Here is a 20,049-nt window from a genome sequence, read left to right on the forward strand (position 1 = left end):
GAAAGATTGTAAGAGGACCTTACGGGATGAGGAGATTGGGCATCCAAATGGCAAGTGCAAAGTGATGTATGTGTGAAAGAGGAGCCCACACTATAGCTACATGATGCAAGTTTCCACGTTAGGAGTCACTGCCCAGAAAAAGGGCCTAGGTGTCATCACTGATGATAAATTGAAACCCTCTGCTCAGTGTGCAGTGGTGGCTAAGAAAGCAAATAGAATGTTAGGAATTATTAGGAAAGGAATGAAAAAAATGAGAATGTAATAATACCTTTGTATCAGGGGTGTAGCCAGACACCCAATTTTAGGTGGGCCTGGGCCCAAGATGGGTGGGCAGAAGTACTCTACAAGTGATTTGGTCTCTCCCTCTCTCACCTGCATGCCATATGATCTCTCAAACATCCCCCCTCCCCTGCATACCTTTTTAACAGCAGATTTTCACAGATAGTGAGCAGCAACTTATACACACTGCTCATGTTGGCCCCACAGCCTTCCCTCTGATGTAACTTCCTGTTTCCACATAGGCGGGAATACATCAGCGGGAAGGCTGTGGGGCTGGTGCGAGCATTATGTATCAGTCGCTGCTCACTGCAGGCAAAGATCTGGTATTTACAAGGTATGCAGGAACGACAGTTGGGAGATTTTTGGCTGGTGGGGCTTGGGGAATCCCTGCTAGCCACATCATAGATGTGCTGCTACTGGGTGGGCCTGAGCCCAAAATGGGTGGGCATGGGCCCACCCGGGCCCACCCTTGGCTACGCCACTGCTTTGTATTGCTGTATGGTGTGACCACACCTCAAATACTGTGTGCAATTCTGGTCAACGCATCTCAAAAAAGATATAGCGAAACTAGAAAAAGGTACAGAGAAGGGGGACAAAATGATAAAGGAGATGGGACAACTTCCCTGTGGGGAAAGGCTAAAGAGGCTACAGAGTTTCACCTTGGAGAACAGATGATTAAAGGGAGATATGATAGAGGTCTATAAAATACTGAGTGGAGTAGAACAGATAGATGTGAATTGCTTGTTTACTCTTTTCAAAAATACAAAGCTACTAAGTAGTAAATTTAAAACAAATCAGAGAAAATATTTCTTCACTCAACATGTAATTAAACACTGGAATTCATTGCCAGAGAATGTGGTAAAAGCAGTTAGGTTGGTAGGGTTTTAAAAAGGTTTGGATAATGTCATAAAAGAAAAGTCCATCAGCCATTATTAAGATGGGAGAACCTCTTATTTCTAGGCTAACACTTATGTTGCTATGTATGTTCCCTAGTACTTCCAACAAATCAAAAAACATAGTACAGCACAGGGGCAAAAGTAAAGTTTTCTTTTTCTTCCCTCTGCTATCATCTTACCTCTATGGCTATTCAGTGCAGAGAGGAACTCTGGTAGAAGTTTCACAGTCTTGCAAGACTTGTGCCAGAGGTCTTATTTGCACTGCATGGCTTGAAGTTAAAGATCCAACTTCCACATTGGAGACAGAGCCAGGACAGCAAAAGGTTGAGCGGTGCTCATGGCAGCTTTTGGACAAAAGATGTATCAGGCATCTTGTTGTTGTTAAAAGTTTTTTGTCAATATTGTAACAAAAATGGGAATAAGGAGCACGTTTTTTAGATCCCATTCAATTTCAAAAAGTTTTGGTTGATATGTTTATTTCTGCGGTGATTACTTTCTCTTTATGATTTTATGTACCTTTTCATTCATTGTTTTGGGGGGTAGGTTCCATTTATGCTTTCTTATTGTTTGAGAGATTGATTCCTCTCCTTTTGATTACTTCGTTGGCTCCCTGCTTTGTCTGCTTTTTCTCCTTTTCACAGTTAATAGAGAATAGGGACCCCTTTTACCAAGCTGTGGCAAAAGGGGGCCTGCGGTGGCATCGGTGTATGTTTTTGATGTACGCAGAGGCCCCCTTTTACTGCAGTGGGTAAAAGGTAGGTCTTTCTTTTTTTCAGGAAAGGGCCATGTGGCAAGTGAAGCACTTACCCCACGGCCATTTTGGGGGGGAGCCTTTACCACCCCCCATTGAGGTAGTGGTAAGGGCTCCCGTGCTAACCCAGTAGTAACCAGGCAGTGTGTGGCACTGCCCGATTGCCACTGGGTACACACCGGCACTATAAAAATAAATATATTTTTGTAGCGCCAGATATGACAGCATGCTGGGGGTGGGAAGTATCACCCCTAGCGAGCATAAGCGAGCATAAGCCCGCATTGGGCTTATCACCACTTTGTAAAAGGGACCCTATGTTCTTTTTTTCTTGTTATTTTCCTATAGATTTATCTCATACGTCTTTACATAATTGTATTTGAAGATCATAGCATAATAATAATGAAGAAAATGCAATTGTGCATAAACCGGGTTGGAAGTCTGAGTCATGCTTTTTTCCTCTTCTTTTATGGGTCAGACATTCTACATCAGTCTTTTTTTAAATGTGTTCACACTGCTATCTTGGATCTGTTCCCTGGATAACACCCCAGCACACAGCTACCTCTCCCTATTCTAACCACAGTTTTTGTTTTTTCTTCACAGTGGCTACATTAAGATCGGAGACCAGGTATATCTGATAGAACCTCTCCAGCACACAGACAATGAGGAACATGCTGTATACAAACACGAGGACCTTGAACGTGTTCCCAAAGCCTGTGCAGTCCCTGACAGTCAAAGTAGTGCTCAAATCAAGATGGAATCATTTTTGCCTGGAAATACAGATGTGAGTACAGATTCTATAAATTGTTCCTTGTTCTAAAAATTTTTCAAATTATTATTACTATTGTGAGAAATGTCCTCAGGGTTATAAATTTCTATCTCTGCCTCGTAAAGGAAGAAAGTGAGGGGGGCTTGGGATCGTATATAAAGATCTTGTTAATATTAATATAGAGGAAACCTTTAGTTCCCCATTCTTAGAGACCTTGGGGCCCTTTTACTAAGCTGCGTAGGCACCTATGTGAGCCCAATGCGTGTCAATTTTGAGTTACCGCCCAGCTACCGCGTGGCCCTTGCAGTAATTTCATTTTTGATGCGGTAATCGGTTGGTAATTGGCATTTTACCCACGTAGACCATTATCACCCAGTTACCATGTGAGACCTTACAGCTAGGTCTACACTACCATAGGCCATTTTTCAGCGTGCCTTTGTAAAAGGGCCCCCTTACATTGTAAAACAGGAGACTCCTCCTTACTTGATTCTGTAAACTGTATTCTATTTTATTGTTCTCCAGGCAAATGGTTGAATGCCAGAGATGATTTTTTTTATTGCTAAAAATGTGATAAACTCGTCTCCCACCTTACTAATAGGTGATGTGAATTTACATCTAGAACTATTGGGAAGTACGTATGTGGATGAGTTAAGGTCTTTTTTTTAGATAATTTGGATTTTAAATTATCTTTGCCACAATCTACTCATGAAAAGGAGCACTGTTTATATCTTTTAACTTATACTGATGCCCACTCCAGTGAAATTACTTTTGTGGTTCCAATTTGGACCACAACAAACCACTTTCTATCATCATTTACTGTTAGGTAGAGCCATTAAGAAACTAGCATCCCCTCAGGATATAAGAACATGCAGGCAAAGAATTGATCAAATTCAGTTTTGGAGAGAAATTGTTTTACAAATTCCAACATTAGAGATTGATCAGATTTCCTGGCCAAATATTTGGAATAGAAACAATCTAATTGTATTGGATAAATTAGCCCCTACTTATGAAAAGAAAATTAGGAAAGTCAACAATAAAAGGTCCACAGGAAATTTACTTAAAACAGAAATGTAGATTCCTCGCGAGAGTCTGGAAAAGAAAGAAAACACATGATTATAAGTCAAATTGGAGTAAGGCTATTAAGGCCCCTTTTACAAAGTGGTAGTAAGCCCAACACGGGCTTACTGTTCAGTAAAAAGGAATTACCGCCGGGCTACCACAGCAGCCCAGCGGTAGTTCCCATCCCCAGTGCAGTGTCATATCTGGCGCTATTGTGTAGCACCAGTGTATACCCGGTGGCAATTGGGCAGTGCTGTGCGCTGCCCACTTACCGCTGGGTTAACTCAGGAGCCCTTACCGCCACCTCAATGGGTGGCAGTAAGGGATCCCCATGAAATGGCCGCGTGGCACATGTTTCACATGCCGCATGGCCATTTCTTTTTAAAAAAGAAAGATCTACCTTTTACTTGCTGCGGTAAAAGGGGGCCTTGGCGTGCATCAGAAACGTGCACTGACACCAGTGCAGGCCCCCTTTTACCACAGCCTGGTAAAAGGGGCCCTCAATGTCTATAAAAAAGGAATTGCATGAAGACAATAAGAATATACAGAGAGTAAGAGATATTTCTATTTGTAGTGATGGTTGTTCAACAGATCGGTGGAACATTTTTTCTAGGGTATCGGTAGAGAACATGTTCCAAATTTTCAAAATCTTATTGTCAGCTGGATAATTGTCCTACATATCTAATGAAAACAATGCCTAAGGGGCCCTTTTACTAAGGCGCGCTGAAACTGCGCTGGTGTAGGTGTGTGTTTTGAATGCGCACAGGTCCATTTTTCAGCACACCTACAAAAAAGGCCTTTTTCCTGGCTGAAAATGGATGTGCGGCAAAGTTCAAAGCAACGTGCATCCATTTTCGGCCTAAGACCTTACCTCCACCCGTTGACTTAGCGGTAAGATCTGATACGTTAACCAGGCGGTAATCGTCAGCGTATATACACTGATTACCACCAGGTAAGTACCATGCAGTAGAAAATTTCTACCATGTGTTTTGGATGCATGTCAAAAATGGAATTACTAAGGCATGTAGGCGCTTATGTTCAAGCCTCCCAAGATCTGTTACTGTAAGGTTTTAGTATCTTGATGTATAACCTCAGCACATTAATATGCCCTGAAGTCCCTTTATATTTCTGAAATGTCTTTATTGAATAACAAACAGTTTACTCACAAATCAGAAGAGGTGCCTCTTAGCACACAGCCTTCATATTCTGAATGCTGCCTCAGTGGATGGAATCAGAGACCTGAGGGAAAAGGGCAGTTCTTCTGCTGAGGTAGAAAAGCAGTTACACAGGCAGGGCAGCTCACAGATGGGAGATTGAAAGTGCAATATCTTATTGGCAAGATACTTATGAGGTAAAAAAAAAACCGAGTTCTCTCCAGGGAGTCTATGAGAACAAGTGCTGACAGAAATAAGATGGAGACAGCTACCCAGTCAGTCAGAGAGAGAACCTGGACATGAGAGGGGGGGGGGGGGGGGGGGGGGGGGGGGGGGGCTCCCTCAAGCCCAAAGAACAAGAGGCCAAGCAGACCAATGAGAACAGAATCAAGCTAGGCTGAGAAAAAAGGCTAGGCAACAGCCCACCAATAATAACAGTTTTTTAAGCAAGTGTGTCAGCACTACCTGTGAACTACATTTCACATAATGCCTTGCTTATCTAACATTACAGTGACCTACAGTAAAACATTAACACATTTCAGGAACCTATCCCAACCAGGCAAGGCTGTCAAAGGACAGAACAGCTTATGCACGTACAATGCACATCAAATTGGAACTTCTGCCCGGCTAACGCGTGCCCCAGGCGGTAATTCTATTTTTGACACGAGTCCAAAACATGCGGTACCCGGCGGTAATCGGTATTGGTGGGTTATAAATGAATGGAGGAGTGGGTTATAAACAGAGTGGAGGAGTGGCCTAGTGGTTAGGGTGGTGGACTTTGGTCCTGAGGAACTGAGTTTGATTCCCACTTCAGGCACAGGCAGCTCCTTGTGACTCTGGGCAAATCACTTAACCCTCCATTGCTCCATTGAGCCTGCCATGAGTGGGCAAGCACAGGGTACAAATGAAACAAACAATTAACTGAAACTGTAAAATATGTTACCCTTTAATTGGATGTAAGATGACTCAAAAGAAACTGTAAGCTTTGTTTCCAGTATCTCTAAGCATCAAAAAAGAAAATGTTTTCTTTTCCATTATGCTACCAACAGTACATTAGAAGGAGGTGATGACATTTTTTTTTCTTTTTTGACAACAGGGATTATTTCCAACAATGAATTACATTGAATTCTATGTGGTTATGGATCATTCTATGGTACGTATTGGAGACTTACTAAAGTTATCACTCTGTTTTATTGTTTAATCAATCATGAACAAAACGTGACTGATATATCCATTTGCATTTATATATAGGGTGAGGCAAAAAAAGGTAACCCCCTACTGTTTTTGGCAGTTTTCTCAGCGACCACTTTGAATTTCATCCAGAAATTTACATACCTATCTATTCAACACACTTATGTATTACTATTAAACAACATTTAATTATCTTAAGCTATTAGAATACTGTGGGCAATTAGAGGCGTGGAGACATTACGACAGACAAGAGCCGAATATCTCTGACCTCATGTGCTTATTTCTTTAAATCAGTCACCTTATTTTCTAACTCCTCTTCTCTCTTACCTATTTATGTTCCATCTTTGCTTATACCCTACACTGTCTATTAAAATGTTCTATTACGTATTTTGTTGACATTGTAAGTAGTATACTATCCAGCTGATTTTCGAAAGTGATCGTCGCCCATCTTCCGACACAAATCGGGAGTTGGGCGGCGATCTCCTGAATCCGCCCAAATCGGCATAATCGAAAGCCAATTTTGGGCGGCTTCAACTGCGTTCTGTCGCGGGGCCGGCGAAAGTTGAAAGGGGGCATGTCGGCATGGTAGCGAAGGCGGGACATGGACGGGACGGGGGCATGCATTGAGATGGCCGTCTTCGCCCAATAATGGAAAAAAGAAAGCCAGCCGTCAGGAGAATTTGGTCCGTTTTATTTGGACTCTTTTTTTTTAGGTCCAAGTCTCAAAAAAGTGCCCCAACTGGCCAGATGACCACCAGAAGGAAGCGGGGATCACCTCCCCTTACTCCCCCAGTGGTCACCACCCCCCTTCCACACACAAAAAACAAAAAATCAGACATTTTTTGCCAGCCTGTATGCCAGCCTTAAATGTCATACCCAGCTCCCTGATAGCAATATGCAGGTCCCTGGAGCAGTTTGTAGTGGGTGCAGTGCACTTGAGGCAGATGGACCCAGGCCCATCCCCCCTTACCTGTTACACTTGTGCTGGTAAATGGGAGCCCCCCAAAACCCACTGTACCCACTGTACCCCCTTCACCCTTTAGGGCTATGGTAATACTGTAGAGTTGTGGGCAGTGGGTTTTGGGGGGGGGGGATTTGGGGGGCTCAGCACACAAGGGAAGGGTGCTGTGCACCTGGAAGCTAATTTTGTGTTTTTTATTAATTTTTTAAAGTGCCCCCTAGGGTGCCCGGTTGGTGTCCTGGCATGTCAGGAGGGACCAGTGCACTAGAAATGCTGGCTCCTCCCACGCCCAAATGCCTTTTCGCCATTTCGCCGAATTTGAGATGGCTGGCTCCGGTTTCCATTATGGCTGAAAATCGGAGTCAGTCATCTCATCTAACCCCGGCGAGCAATTTGGCCGGCACCAAGCGTATTTCAAAAATACTCTTGGCTCTGCCCCTTCACGGAGCAGGCCCCGAAGATGACCGCCCATCGATTTGGCTCTGCGCCGTTCGATTATGCCCCTCTATGCCATACATTATATTTTTATTTGAATATTTATACTGCTGAAATTGTCTGTTGCTCATGTTTGATTTATTCTTACTGTACACCGCCTTCAGTGAATTCCTTCATAAAGGCAGTAAATAAATCCTAATAATAATAATATTGATGTTACTGACATTTTAGCATTACTAACTAGCGATTTTTGCACATTAAAAATGTTTGAGCTAAAACACAGTAGAATAATATCATAGAAATGATACAATTAATGTGTCAAAATTTTGCAGTCACTGTGAATGCTCAAACCCCCAAATTCTATATATAATGCCTTACGTTGTGCATGCTAATTTGGCTGCATGGCCAAATTGTGTGCACACAACTTAATTAATTAACAATCCAATCAGTGCCAATAATTAGTATTTAAGAACCAATTCATTAAAATTTACGTGCACAACTTTCTAGGCATAGACTACAATGTGGTACATGTAAATTCTAATGCACACAGTCAAAAGGGAGGCATGGTCATGGGCGTAGAATGGGCAGATTGTGAGTGTTTCAAAAAACTATGCGCACTATTATGGAATACACCCGATCTACGCCTAACTTAGGCACAGTTAATTAGGCCTGGTTTTAGGTTGCCTAAATGGATGCACCTAAATTTTAGTCACAAGAATGGCACGTTAGTATTTTCTATAAACTATGCCTAACTTTAGGCATAGTTTATAGAATTACGCTAACCACATGGTTTTTTTTAGCACCAATTTTTAAGGCGCAATTTATAGAATTTAGTCCAAAGTGTCCATCCTCAGCTTTAACACAGGCCTTCAGTAACTTTGGAAAGTTCATAACAGCCTTGTCGATTGGTTCCTATGGCAGGCTGTCCCAGATCATCTGCAGACACCTTGCCCGTGATTGTCATTCTGATCTGAAATGCTTTTAAGAAATTGTCTGTAAATTATCATATTATCAAATATAAATTATTCAAATTCAAATAATTGTTTACAAAAATGTACCTCACCGTGTCATCATTAACAGTAAGCTGGTACCCTGTTTTCTCTAATAATGATAGGTTTACAGTACAAACATTTTTGAACATGCAAAAATTGCTGGGTGATCATGCTAAAAGACTGTAACTTCACTGCATTTCAAGATAATCTCATTCCACATAGCACATAAACATAAGTAGTAACAACAAATAAAGCTATAAAATTTCACATTGAAATTCGAAGTAGTTGCTGAGAAAACAGAAAAATAAATCTAGGTGGTTTTTTTCCCCTCACCCTGTATTCATATTTATCTACATTCTTCCCTAGCTCTTTAACATGGACAGACAAGTAGTATGATAACAGAACCAATAATTGTGATGTCTACTTCATAAGAGGTCAATATTTATCCAGTTAATTTTGGGAGTCACTTACATAAATACTTTGGTTTTAAAATCTCCCCTTGCAGACTATGTCAATTTTAGCTGGAAAAAATAGGATGTTTAGCAAACAGTTATTCAATTACTGTAGTTGTGGGAGGTCAAACAGAAGTGCTGGGGTGGGTAAAAATGTTATCAAGGAAGTGCTGATACCTACATAACAAGGGCTACATAATTATGGGGCCTTTTTACTAAGCTGCGGTAAAAAGTGGCCTGCGGTAGTGTGGGTACATGTTTTGGGCACGTGCTGGACCATTTTTTACTCCAGCTGGGAAAAAAAAGGCTTTTTTCAATGGGGCAGTAATTGGCCGTGTGCTAAAATGAAACATAGCATGCCTGAGCCCTTACCAACAGCCATTGACCTAGTGGTAAGGACTCACGTGGTACTCATGCAGTAATCATGCAGCATGCACCAATGTGGGTGCGCTGCCAATTACTGCTGGGAACATCCCCGCGGTAGAAAATAGAAACCTGTTTTCTACTGCAGGAACCAGCACACGCCAACTTTGAAATTACCACCAAGTGCTCAAGCTACCCCAGCAGTAGTGCCGATTTCCCTCGGAGTCCTAACAAGATAACTCTCCTTGCATTCAGTCTCACTGTCCCATTCCTTATTGCTGAAAAGATCAAATAAATGATCTCCACTGGCTTCTTGTCCTGCTTCCTTTCCTTTTTGGACAGGGAGGAGAGTGGGAATCCATATTTTGGACAACAGTGAGAAGTGATGTGTCAGGGGATGCTTGGTAAGCCTTTTTTTTTTTTTTTTTTTTTTTAATTTGGGAGTCCTGGAAGGAAGTAGAAGGCAAGGAAATGCTTGCTAAAAAATCTTTGACAATACAGGGAGATGGAGGGAACAGAATGAAGCCAGCAGAGACATTAAAAAAAAAAATTCAACAGTGGGACCATCAAAATCTGTTTTTAAATATATGTTAAAGTCAGGTAGAAACAAAACTACAAAAGGTGTATTTTTTATTTAAATACAGCTACTAATAAGAGTCTGAAGGCTGGGGGAGGGAATTCTGGATTGTTGTTTTGGTGGCCAAAATTTCAGTACTAACCAGCTAAATTTAGAAGGGAAGTACTGCCAGTCTATTGCAGCAGCCCAGCAGCATTTCCCACCCCAGTGTGCACCATTTCCAGTGCTGCAAAAATATTTCAATTTTTATAGTGCCAGTGTGTACTTTGCAATAATTGGGCAGTGCCACGCACTGTCCAGTTACTGCCGGGTTAGCGTGGGAGCCCTTACAGTGCTGCCCCCTGAAATGGCAGCACACACAAGTGGTTCACTTGCCACACAACCATTTTTTTTTTAAGAAAAGAGAAATTTGCCTTTTACCCACTGCAGTAAAAGGGAGTCTTGCACGTGTCAAAAGCATTCACTGATGCCAGTGCAGGCCCCTGTTTGCCACAGTTACGTAAAAGGACCCCTAAATCCAGTTTGTCAAATTTTGGCAAGCTAGGTTTAGGAAAAAATTTAGCTGAAAACCTAGCCAATTAGGTTCAGCTGAATATTTACTTCAAGATAGCCAGTTATCTTGACCACTCAATGGGTTATTGAATATTTACTACTACTACTACTACTACTATTTAGCATTTCTATAGCGCTACAAGGCATACGCAGCGCTGCACAAACATAGAAGAAAGACAGTCCCTGCTCAAAGAGCTTACAATCTAATAGACAAAAAATAAATAAAGTAAGCAAATCAAATCAATTAATGTGAACGGGAAGGAAGAGAGGAGGGTAGGTGGAGGCGAGTGGTTACAAGTGGTTACGAGTCAAAAGCAATGTTAAAGAGGTGGGCTTTCAGTCTAGATTTAAAGGTGGCCAAGAATGGGGCAAGACGTAGGGGCTCAGGAAGTTTATTCCAGGCGTAGGGTGCAGCGAGACAGAAGGCGCGAAGTCTGGAGTTGGCAGTAGTGGAGAAGGGAACAGATAAGAAGGATTTATCCATGGAGCGGAGTGCACGGGAAGGGGTATAGGGAAGGACGAGTGTGGAGAGATACTGGGGAGCAGCAGAGTGAGTACATTTATAGGTTAGTAGAAGAAGTTTGAACAGGATGCGAAAACGGATAGGGAGCCAGTGAAGGGTCTTGAGGAGAGGGGTAGTATGAGTAAAGCGACCCTGGCGGAAGATGAGACGGGCAGCAGAGTTTTGAACCGACTGGAGAGGGGAGAGGTGACTAAGTGGGAAGCCAGCAAAAAGCAGATTGCAGTAGTCTAAACGAGAGGTGACAAGGGTGTGGATGAGGGTTTTGGTAGAGTGCTCGGAAAGAAAGGGGCGGATTTTACGGATGTTGTAAAGAAAGAAACGACAGGTCTTGGCAATCTGCTGGATATGAGCAGAGAAGGAGAGAGAAGAGTCAAAGATGACCCCAAGGTTTCGAGCTGAGGAGACAGGGAGAATGAGAGAGCCATCAACAGAAATAGAAAACGGGGGGAGCGGGGAGGTAGGTTTGGGGGGGGAAATGAGAAGCTCGGTTTTGGTCATATTTAATTTCAGGTGGCGTTGAGACATCCAGACAGCAATGTCAGACAAGCACACTGAAACTTTGGTTTGGATGCAAGGTGAGATATCAGGGGTAGAAAGGTAGATTTGGGAGTCATCAGCATAGAGATGGTAGGACAAGCCATGGGATGAGATTAATGAACCAAGGGAAGAAGTGTAGATAGAAAAGAGGAGGGGACCAAGAACAGAACCCTGAGGTATGCCTAGAGGCAGAGGGATAGAAGTAGAAGAGGATCCACCAGAGTGAACACTAAAGGTGCGGAGGGAGAGGTAGGAAGAGAACCAGGAAAGGACAGAGCCCTGGAATCCAAGTGAGGACAGGGTATCGAGAAGTATGCTGTGATCGACAGTGTCAAAAGCAGCGGAAAGATCAAGAAGAATGAGGATGGAATATTGACCTCTGGATTTAGCCAGTAATAGGTCATTGGAGACTTTAGTAAGCGCAGTTTCGGTTGAGTGGAGAGGGTGAAAACCAGATTGTAGTGGATCAAGAATAGCATGTGAAGAGAGAAAATCAAGGCAGCGGCAGTGAACAGCATGCTCAAGTAATTTGGAGAGAAAAGGAAGGAGGGAGATGGGTCGGTAATTAGAGGGACAAGTAGGGTCAAGTGAAGGCTTCTTAAGGAGAGGTGTGACCACAGCATGTTTAAAGGCAGCAGGGACAGTCGCAGTGGAAAGTGAGAGGTTGAGAATGTGACAGATAAAAGGAATAAGAGCAGGAGAGATGGCATTAAGAAGGTGGGTGGGAATGGGATCAGAGGAACAGGTGGTACATTTTGAGGAAGAAAGGAGAAGTGTAATTTCCTCAATAGTAACTTCAGGAAAGGAGGAAAGGGAATGAGGGGAAGGAGAGAGAGGGGAACGGACTAGTGGAGGGAGAGGTGGTGAGGTAGAGAAAGCAAGGTTTATCTTTTGAACCTTGTTGTGAAAGAATTCAGCAAGGGTCTGAGGAGATAATGAAGGGGGAGTTGGGGGAGGGGGCACCTTGAGGAGAGAGTTCAATGTGGTGAAGAGAAGTCGAGGATTAGAGCCAAGAGAGTTGGTCAGTTGGATATAATAATCCTGTTTGGCATGTAAAAGAGCAGATTGGAAGGAGGTCAGAATGAACTTAAAGTGTAAGAAATCAGCAAGGGCCCGAGATTTCCGCCAGAGGCATTCGACGGAGCGGGTACAAGAACGTAGGTAGCGGATATTAGAAGTCAGTCAAGGTTGGGGTTTTGTACGCCTTACAGGGCGGGTCATCAAAGGTGCAAGAGTGTCTATTTAGCTAAGAGTTTGATGTTCCTATAAATTCTATAATAAGGAGTCAATATTCAGCTAGTGGTGCTCAGTGTTTTGCTGACCGCTGCCAGCCTTATACTTGGAAATTCAATGCCGGACCATGTCCAAGCTTTGGTGTTAAATTTTCGCCAGCTACACCATAGCTGCTTAAATGCAATAATTAGCACTTAACCACCTATGGGGCACCACATAAAGATAGGGCTGACTTTTATGTGATCCTATTTATGCAGTGAGCTTGACCAACCAAGTGCTGACTCTGCCCTTAGAACACCCCTAAAATAGCCAGTTTTGCTTAAAATCTCTTTGAATATCGACCCTAAGATTTTTTTGAGTTCAGAGTATCTTCATGTAGGGAACAATTTATAAAGCTTTTTTCCACGTCTTAAGCTTACTCAGGGGCTCTTTTACCAAGCTGTGGGGGAAAGGGCCCTGCGCTGGTGGCGGGGTCCATTTTTCTCATGTGCCAGGGCCCTTTTTACTGCAGTGGGCAAAAAAGCTTCCAGCACATTTGGCCATGCAGTAAGAGAACTCTCACCACATGGCAATGTGACGGGGGGACCTTACCACCACCCACTGAGGTGGCAATAAGTGCTGGTAACCGGGCAGCACATGGTGATGCCCGATTACCATCAGGTTACCGCTGCACATGCCATTTCCGGGGGGGGGGGGGGGGGGGTTATTTTTCCCCGGAAATGGTGTACGCGTTGGGCTGGCTGCAGTCCTACTACTACTACTTAACATTTCTAAAGCGCTACTAGGGTTACGCAGCGCTGTACAATTTAACATAAAAGGACAGTCCCTGCTCGAGCTTACAATCTAAAGGACAATTGAATAGTCCTGAAAGATTGTAAGCTCCTTGAGCAGGGACTGTCCCTCTATGTCAAATTGTACAGCGCTGCGTAACCCTAGTAGCGCTTTAGAAATGTTAAGTAGTAGTAGTAGTAGTAAAGAAGGAGTGGTAAACCTGTATTGGGCTTACCGCCACTCTGTAAAAGGGTCCCTCAGTTTGGTGCAAATGTGTTCATCTACAGTACTCTATAAGGGCAATTCTATAAAATACGCACCAACAGTTACATGCATGTAACAAGCGGAACGACCTTAGAGAATACTTGCTTAGGGTCAAATTCTACAAAAGGTGCCTTAAAATTTGGCACTGAAAACCCACATGGTTAACATGATTCTATAAACTACGCCTAAAGTTAGGCACAGATTGGTTGTCTAAAGCATGTTTGACATGCTGAAAGTTCTTGTTACAAAACTGTATACACCCATCTTGAAAAAGCATGCTATGCAAGATACACAAATATTTGCAGTGAAAGTTTAGCATATACATACGTATATACGCACATATGTGCATATCTGCTCATTAACATTTCCATGGGTAACATGCACATTAATGTTAGGTCCTAATTTAGAGCATTACCCCCAATTGTATTAATTGTGCCTAAAGTTGGGAGCTCAAATACGCACCCAGTTATTTCCATATAACTTCTACATTGCATTGGAGAATGCCTCACGGCTTTGCAGTATTATAAAGTACCAATAGGCTGAAAGCCAGGGACAGTGCAGCAAATCCTTCTTCTCTCACTGACACTCCTTGTGACCTTGGGCAAGTTACTTCATCTTTCATTGTCTGAGGTAAAGAATTAATTAATGAGCTTAATGGAAAAGGGACTTGCCAACAGTGGCCGAATTTACAATTGCTCTTGAGCTTGGATTTGGAAAAGTGAGTAATTTCATTAGACAATATAGTTGGAAGATAAGATCATAAATTCTTTTCTTTATTCTTAAATCAGTTGCTCTTTATCCAATTTTTAATGTTTATGTTTGCAGTACAAGAAGTACAACTATAATCAACAAGCTTTAAAGAAGAGGATATTTCAAATCATTAACCATGCCAATTTGGTAAGATATATGGAGGGGGCAGGGCAGAGACAAGAGTGGGAGATGAATTTAGTGGGGTTCATAGGAACACAGTAAGCAGGGGAAACTGGGTAGCCTTAGATCACTAAGAGATCTTATCCTCTGACAAAGATATTACTATGGTGCTTATTTTAAAAGCACTATTCCTGCTTTAGACATCCTGAATATTGCATGAACGTCTAAATCCCAATTCTATAAAGCTGGAATATAAATGTCTATAACTGAAGGATGTCCATATTGCAAGGGGGCATAGTCTGGGCAAGTTGTGGGTGGGACTAGGGCTGGCCCAAGGCATAGATGCTTATACCCCATTTCATAAGGGGAATGAATGCCTTTGACCAAAATGATACATGTTGGGAGTTAGACCAGCTACCCAGGGATATCTAGATGTCATAAACATGCTCCTATTGAGCATCGTTCTACTGGAGGAATTAGGAGGTCATATATTGGGGAAAGGTGTGGGATTTTTACAATGTACATAATTGTGCTGTAATACTTCTGCAAGTAGAGGAAAGAACAGTAACTTTCAACTTCATCAATTCAGCATCTTTTGTGAATACTTGAAAAGATCCGCTCTGAACTGAACTCATGAGTAATCAAATCAATGTGAAATCTCAAAAGAAAGTGGATGTCTTTTTGGTCAAAACAAAAAATCAGTTCCTTTGTGAAAAAGTAAATCATATATCTTCTCATCACAGCTTTATAAACCCTTGAATGTTTCTCTGGTGTTGGTTGGGTCTGAAATCTGGACAACCAAGGATTTGATAACCGTAAACCCAAGCATAACAGTGAGCTTAGAGTCATTTGCTCTCTGGACATTGAATGATCTTCGGAGACGGAAAAACTTTGATGATACTTTCTTGATCACGTAAGCCCAGCTGCTACAACTTTTAAGGCCTAATTTAAGAAAATGAGAACATATTTGTATTAGCTTGGCTTAAAGACTATAGAAAAAATATATCAAATGGTCTGAGTTTCAGAAAATGTAAACAGAAGGAAGATACTCACATGCATATATCTATCTATCTATGCATAAGACTGATATATCATTCAGCATAATTTGTGTTTCGGCCTCAGCACGTGCCTAGATACAAAATTTTGTGTATATCTTGTATTCAAAATGTGTTCAAAAACATTTAAGAGATCCCCATGGGAGGACAATCTTTCAATCTTTTTCTATGGGTAAACAAATATTTACCATTGGGAAAGGCCCAGCTGAAAATTGGCATTCTCTCTGAGGGTGAAAGTAACTGCATGAGAAAAGGGGCAAGAAAGAAGAATGGTTAGGGAAATAATAAATACAAATTATAGGATGACTACTCAATATTAAAACAATAATCCTCCTAGTAAAATGATCACATATTCAAATTGTATATCCATAAATATAAAAGACAGCCTAATGACCATATACAAGCGATCATATACTACAGCATAGCGCAATAAAAATATCAAAATTACAACATATAATAAAAGATATTGGACATTCTTCTAAACTAGTATAGAAGACAGTAACATTATCCATAAATATAAAGGACAGCCTAATAGACATATACAAGCGATCATATACTACAGCATAACGCAATAAAAGTATCACAATTTAAACAAATTTTAACAAATAATAAAAGATGTTGGACATTCTTCTAATCTAATATAGAAGACAGTGACATGAGAGGAAAAATAATTAATCTAAAAGTATGAAAAAGTATATAATGTATAATGACTCACTTCAGTTGCTGTAATATCAAATAAAGCAAAAGCATATAAACAGCAGGTCAGCTTCTTCCCAAGCAATATTAGGCTGTCCTTTATATTTATGGATAATGTTACTGCCTTCTATACTAGTTTAGAAGAATGTCCAATATCTTTTATTATATGTTGTAATTTTGATATTTTTATTGCGCTATGCTGTAGTATATGATTGCTTGTATATGGTCATTAGGCTGTCTTTTATATTTATGGATATACAATTTGAATATGTGATCATTTTACTAGGAGGATTATTGTTTTAATATTGAGTAGTCTTCCTATAATTTGTATTTATTATTTTTTAATTATGAGTATGTATTTTTGTAGTGAATATTTAGATGTATTTATTTGAGATTTTGTTATTGCACATGTCATGGTATTTTATGTACTTCTTTCTTTTTTCTTAATTATTTTTTTCTTAACTTTCTTTCTTAAGTTCTTTATTTTTCTATATATATTATGAGTGGTGTTATATATGTTGTTGATTCATTTATTTTATTACTGTTTGTTATTTTAGAGCCCCTGACGCAGCCTTTGTAGGCGAAACACAGTCTGTGTCGGGCGATTATTTCTCCAATAAAGTCTTATTAATACCACCTAGTGATCTGCTCTTTTGTTTGCTTCCACGTTGGATTTTGCGGATCATCTGCCTTCTTGTTTTCTTGGACTGAATTTTATAATGTCAGTATACATATAAATTCCCTATATATAATAGGGTGGCCTGTTATAAAAAAAATCCCTTCACATGACTCTCTATTAAACCAACACAAACTCAAAAAAACAAAAAGGAATAGAACAAATTACAATACAAAAGCAAAATAAATTCAGTCCTATATACCTTTATGCCCCCATGGAAAATGGATCAACCAAATATTTGAGGAACCTCAGAATCATTTTGGTCTAGATTCTGAGGTCCCTTAAATATCTTGGCATCCCATTAAGCCACATTGAGCCTGCAAATGGGTGGGAAAATGTGGGATACAAATGCAACAAATAAATAAATTATCCTTGGGGCACAAAGGCAGTATAGTCTAAGCCCTTGAGTACAGGGCTGATGTTATTTTTGCCATAGTATCTTCATTAAACCAAACAAATTTTATTGTTTCTATTTAGAGATTTTGACTTTGATGGACCTGCTGTAGGAGTGGCATACATAGGTGCTATGTGTTCACAGTATGCGTCCAATGGTATTGTACAGGTACAGTATTTCTCAATGATGTTACTAATATAATCTTCATTCTCAAATCAAAAAGTACAATCAAAGCATAGGGAAAATAATACATTAGGTTCCCAAAACATGTCATGTCATGTTACGTTATGTTATATAAGGCTTTGTATCCTGATAAATCCCTACAAACCAAATTCAAAGTAGGTAACAATATCAAATATATTACAATCTCAAGTACACTAAATAAAAACTAATAATAAAAAATTAACAAACATTTTGGGCCCCTTTGACCAAGCTGCGGTAAAAGGGGGCCTGTGGTGGTGTTGGCATATGGATTTGCCGAGTGTCAAGACTCCATTTTACCACAGTGGGTAAAAGACTTTTAACAAAGGAAACAAATGAGTGTTAATCACAGGGGTTGGTGTGCGGTCATTTCCAAGGGATCCCTTACCACCACCTATTTAGATGATGGTAAGGGCTCCCGCACTAACCCGGTGCTGTCCGATTGCTGCTGGGTAAACCCTGGGGCTATAAAAATTTAAAATATTTTTGTCATAAGTACATAAGTATTGCCATACTGGGGCAGACCAAAGGTCCGTCAAGCTCAGCATCTCCTTTCCAACAGTGGCCAATCCAGGTCACAAATACCTGGCAAGATCCCAAAAAAGTACAATACATTTTATGCTGCTTATCGATAAGCAGTGGATTTTCCCCAAGTCCATTTTAATAATGTCTGTCTCTCAACCTGAAGCAGAATAGGAAGAAAAGCAGCACTGCAGTAGAATGGAAGGAACATGTTTCCTCTGCTGTGAAGGGGCGAGATAGTGAGATAGGCTTTCAGTGACTTTAAGCTTGGGTGCCTTGAATCCGTACTTTATCGGCTTGAATCTTAAACCTTTCCCGCTTAAAATAATTTTACATCTAAACTTATACCAGAACATTGTTGAAGTTTCAGACTGTTTTTATTGTACAAACAAAGAGTTAGCAGGGCAATGCTTAGACCATGAGAAAAGACTCAGCTCTGGTACTGTGTGTGTGTCCTTAATAAGTACAGGTCTGAGGCAGGGCTTAACACTAAATATTCCCAAGAAACTCTGCCCAGAATTATATGCTCAAGTTCTGCCTGAATAAGCATTCATATTTCAGTAGAAATACTCATTTGATCATACTCATTTGACCTGCGTATTGTACTATGGCAATGCCAGGGGCAGCAGCAGAAATCTAGTAAAATCATAATTATCCCATGTAATAAACAACTACAAGATTCATTATTTTGATCATTCACAAGATGATATATTACATATCATAGCATTGGCCAGGAAAACCCATTGAATACAAAGCAACAACCAGATACTGAAATGTGGTCAGTGAAACAGATATTGAGGTCACAGCCCACTAGAACATGATTACACTGAAAGCTACACACCGCACATAGGTTAGCTTGAACTGCTCTACCTCACATCTATATCTATAAAAGGCAACCCCAACGTTCTGAAGCCTCCACGGAAGTTGAGGCGCCCGAGATATCCGGTGTGCCCTGGAGTGTCTGCACCGCCCTCGCGTCAAAACGTCATGACGCGTCAAAACGTCATGACGTCGAGGGCGGAGCTATTGACACTCGAGGGCCGAAACGGCCCAGCGAACAAGGCAAGTAGCTTCGAGGGACGGAGGGAGGGGGCCCCTTGCTAGCGCCCGTTTCATTCCGCTCAGAAACGGGCATTTTTTCCTAGTATGGAAATAATTTGTGCAAATAACTGATACATTTCTCTATCACAGGACACCAGTGAGGATGCAACAGAAGTCGGACTAATCCTGGCACATGAGATGGGACATAACCTTGGAATGAATCATGATTCAGCCAGCTGTTCATGCAAATCTGGGCCTGGGCGTTGTATCATGGAACCATCAAACAATAAGTTAGAACTCCTTCAAATACTCATTTTAAGATAAATCCAATACATATTCAATAACCTGTGTTGGAAATGGGAAGTAATCACTGAGAAATAGCATCTTGTTCCTGTTCTTACACCCTACAACAGGACACTGTCAATGGCAAAACCTATGCCTAGATCTAACACAGCTAGGAAAGATGCCAACTTCTACCAATTACAGGTTGCAGGTCCAATGTTGGCAAAAATCATTCTACACTGTAACTAATGTTCAAGAACCTTCACCAACTCTGATTTTCTGGGTAGCCATAGTGAATTTAGTATATCATCAAGTAACCTTGCAATTTATTTAAAGAGAGTTCATTCATTTATTTGTGTATGTAGCCACAGTGAATACTCATGAGACATCCTTGTATATAATTAATGCAAAAACTATGTCAATCCAGGGTAAGTTAGTTACCCTGGATACCAGAATTGTTTGGAGGTTGGGAGATAGGGAGGGTGGGATTCTCGATAATGGTGATAATTTTCAGTATAATTAGTAGCTGAAATGATGCATCTTGCCAGTTTGGTCA

General features: G+C 41.0%; 1 protein-coding gene across 1 annotated transcript in view; it reads left to right on the forward strand.

Annotated features, from left to right (window-relative positions):
• LOC115469717 (zinc metalloproteinase-disintegrin-like brevilysin H2a) overlaps positions 1–20,049 on the forward strand; it is a 107,109-nt gene that overhangs the window by 10,127 nt on the left and 76,933 nt on the right. The window contains exons 6-11 of the mRNA XM_030202504.1: positions 2,527–2,707; positions 6,002–6,058; positions 14,582–14,653; positions 15,370–15,539; positions 17,531–17,615; positions 19,362–19,501. Of these exons, the coding sequence (XP_030058364.1) occupies positions 2,527–2,707; positions 6,002–6,058; positions 14,582–14,653; positions 15,370–15,539; positions 17,531–17,615; positions 19,362–19,501 (705 nt within the window). The remainder of the gene's footprint in view (positions 1–2,526; positions 2,708–6,001; positions 6,059–14,581; positions 14,654–15,369; positions 15,540–17,530; positions 17,616–19,361; positions 19,502–20,049) is intronic.

The sequence above is a fragment of the Microcaecilia unicolor genome, chromosome 4 (genome assembly GCF_901765095.1).
Source record: "Microcaecilia unicolor chromosome 4, aMicUni1.1, whole genome shotgun sequence".
NCBI classification, from domain to species: domain Eukaryota; kingdom Metazoa; phylum Chordata; class Amphibia; order Gymnophiona; family Siphonopidae; genus Microcaecilia; species Microcaecilia unicolor.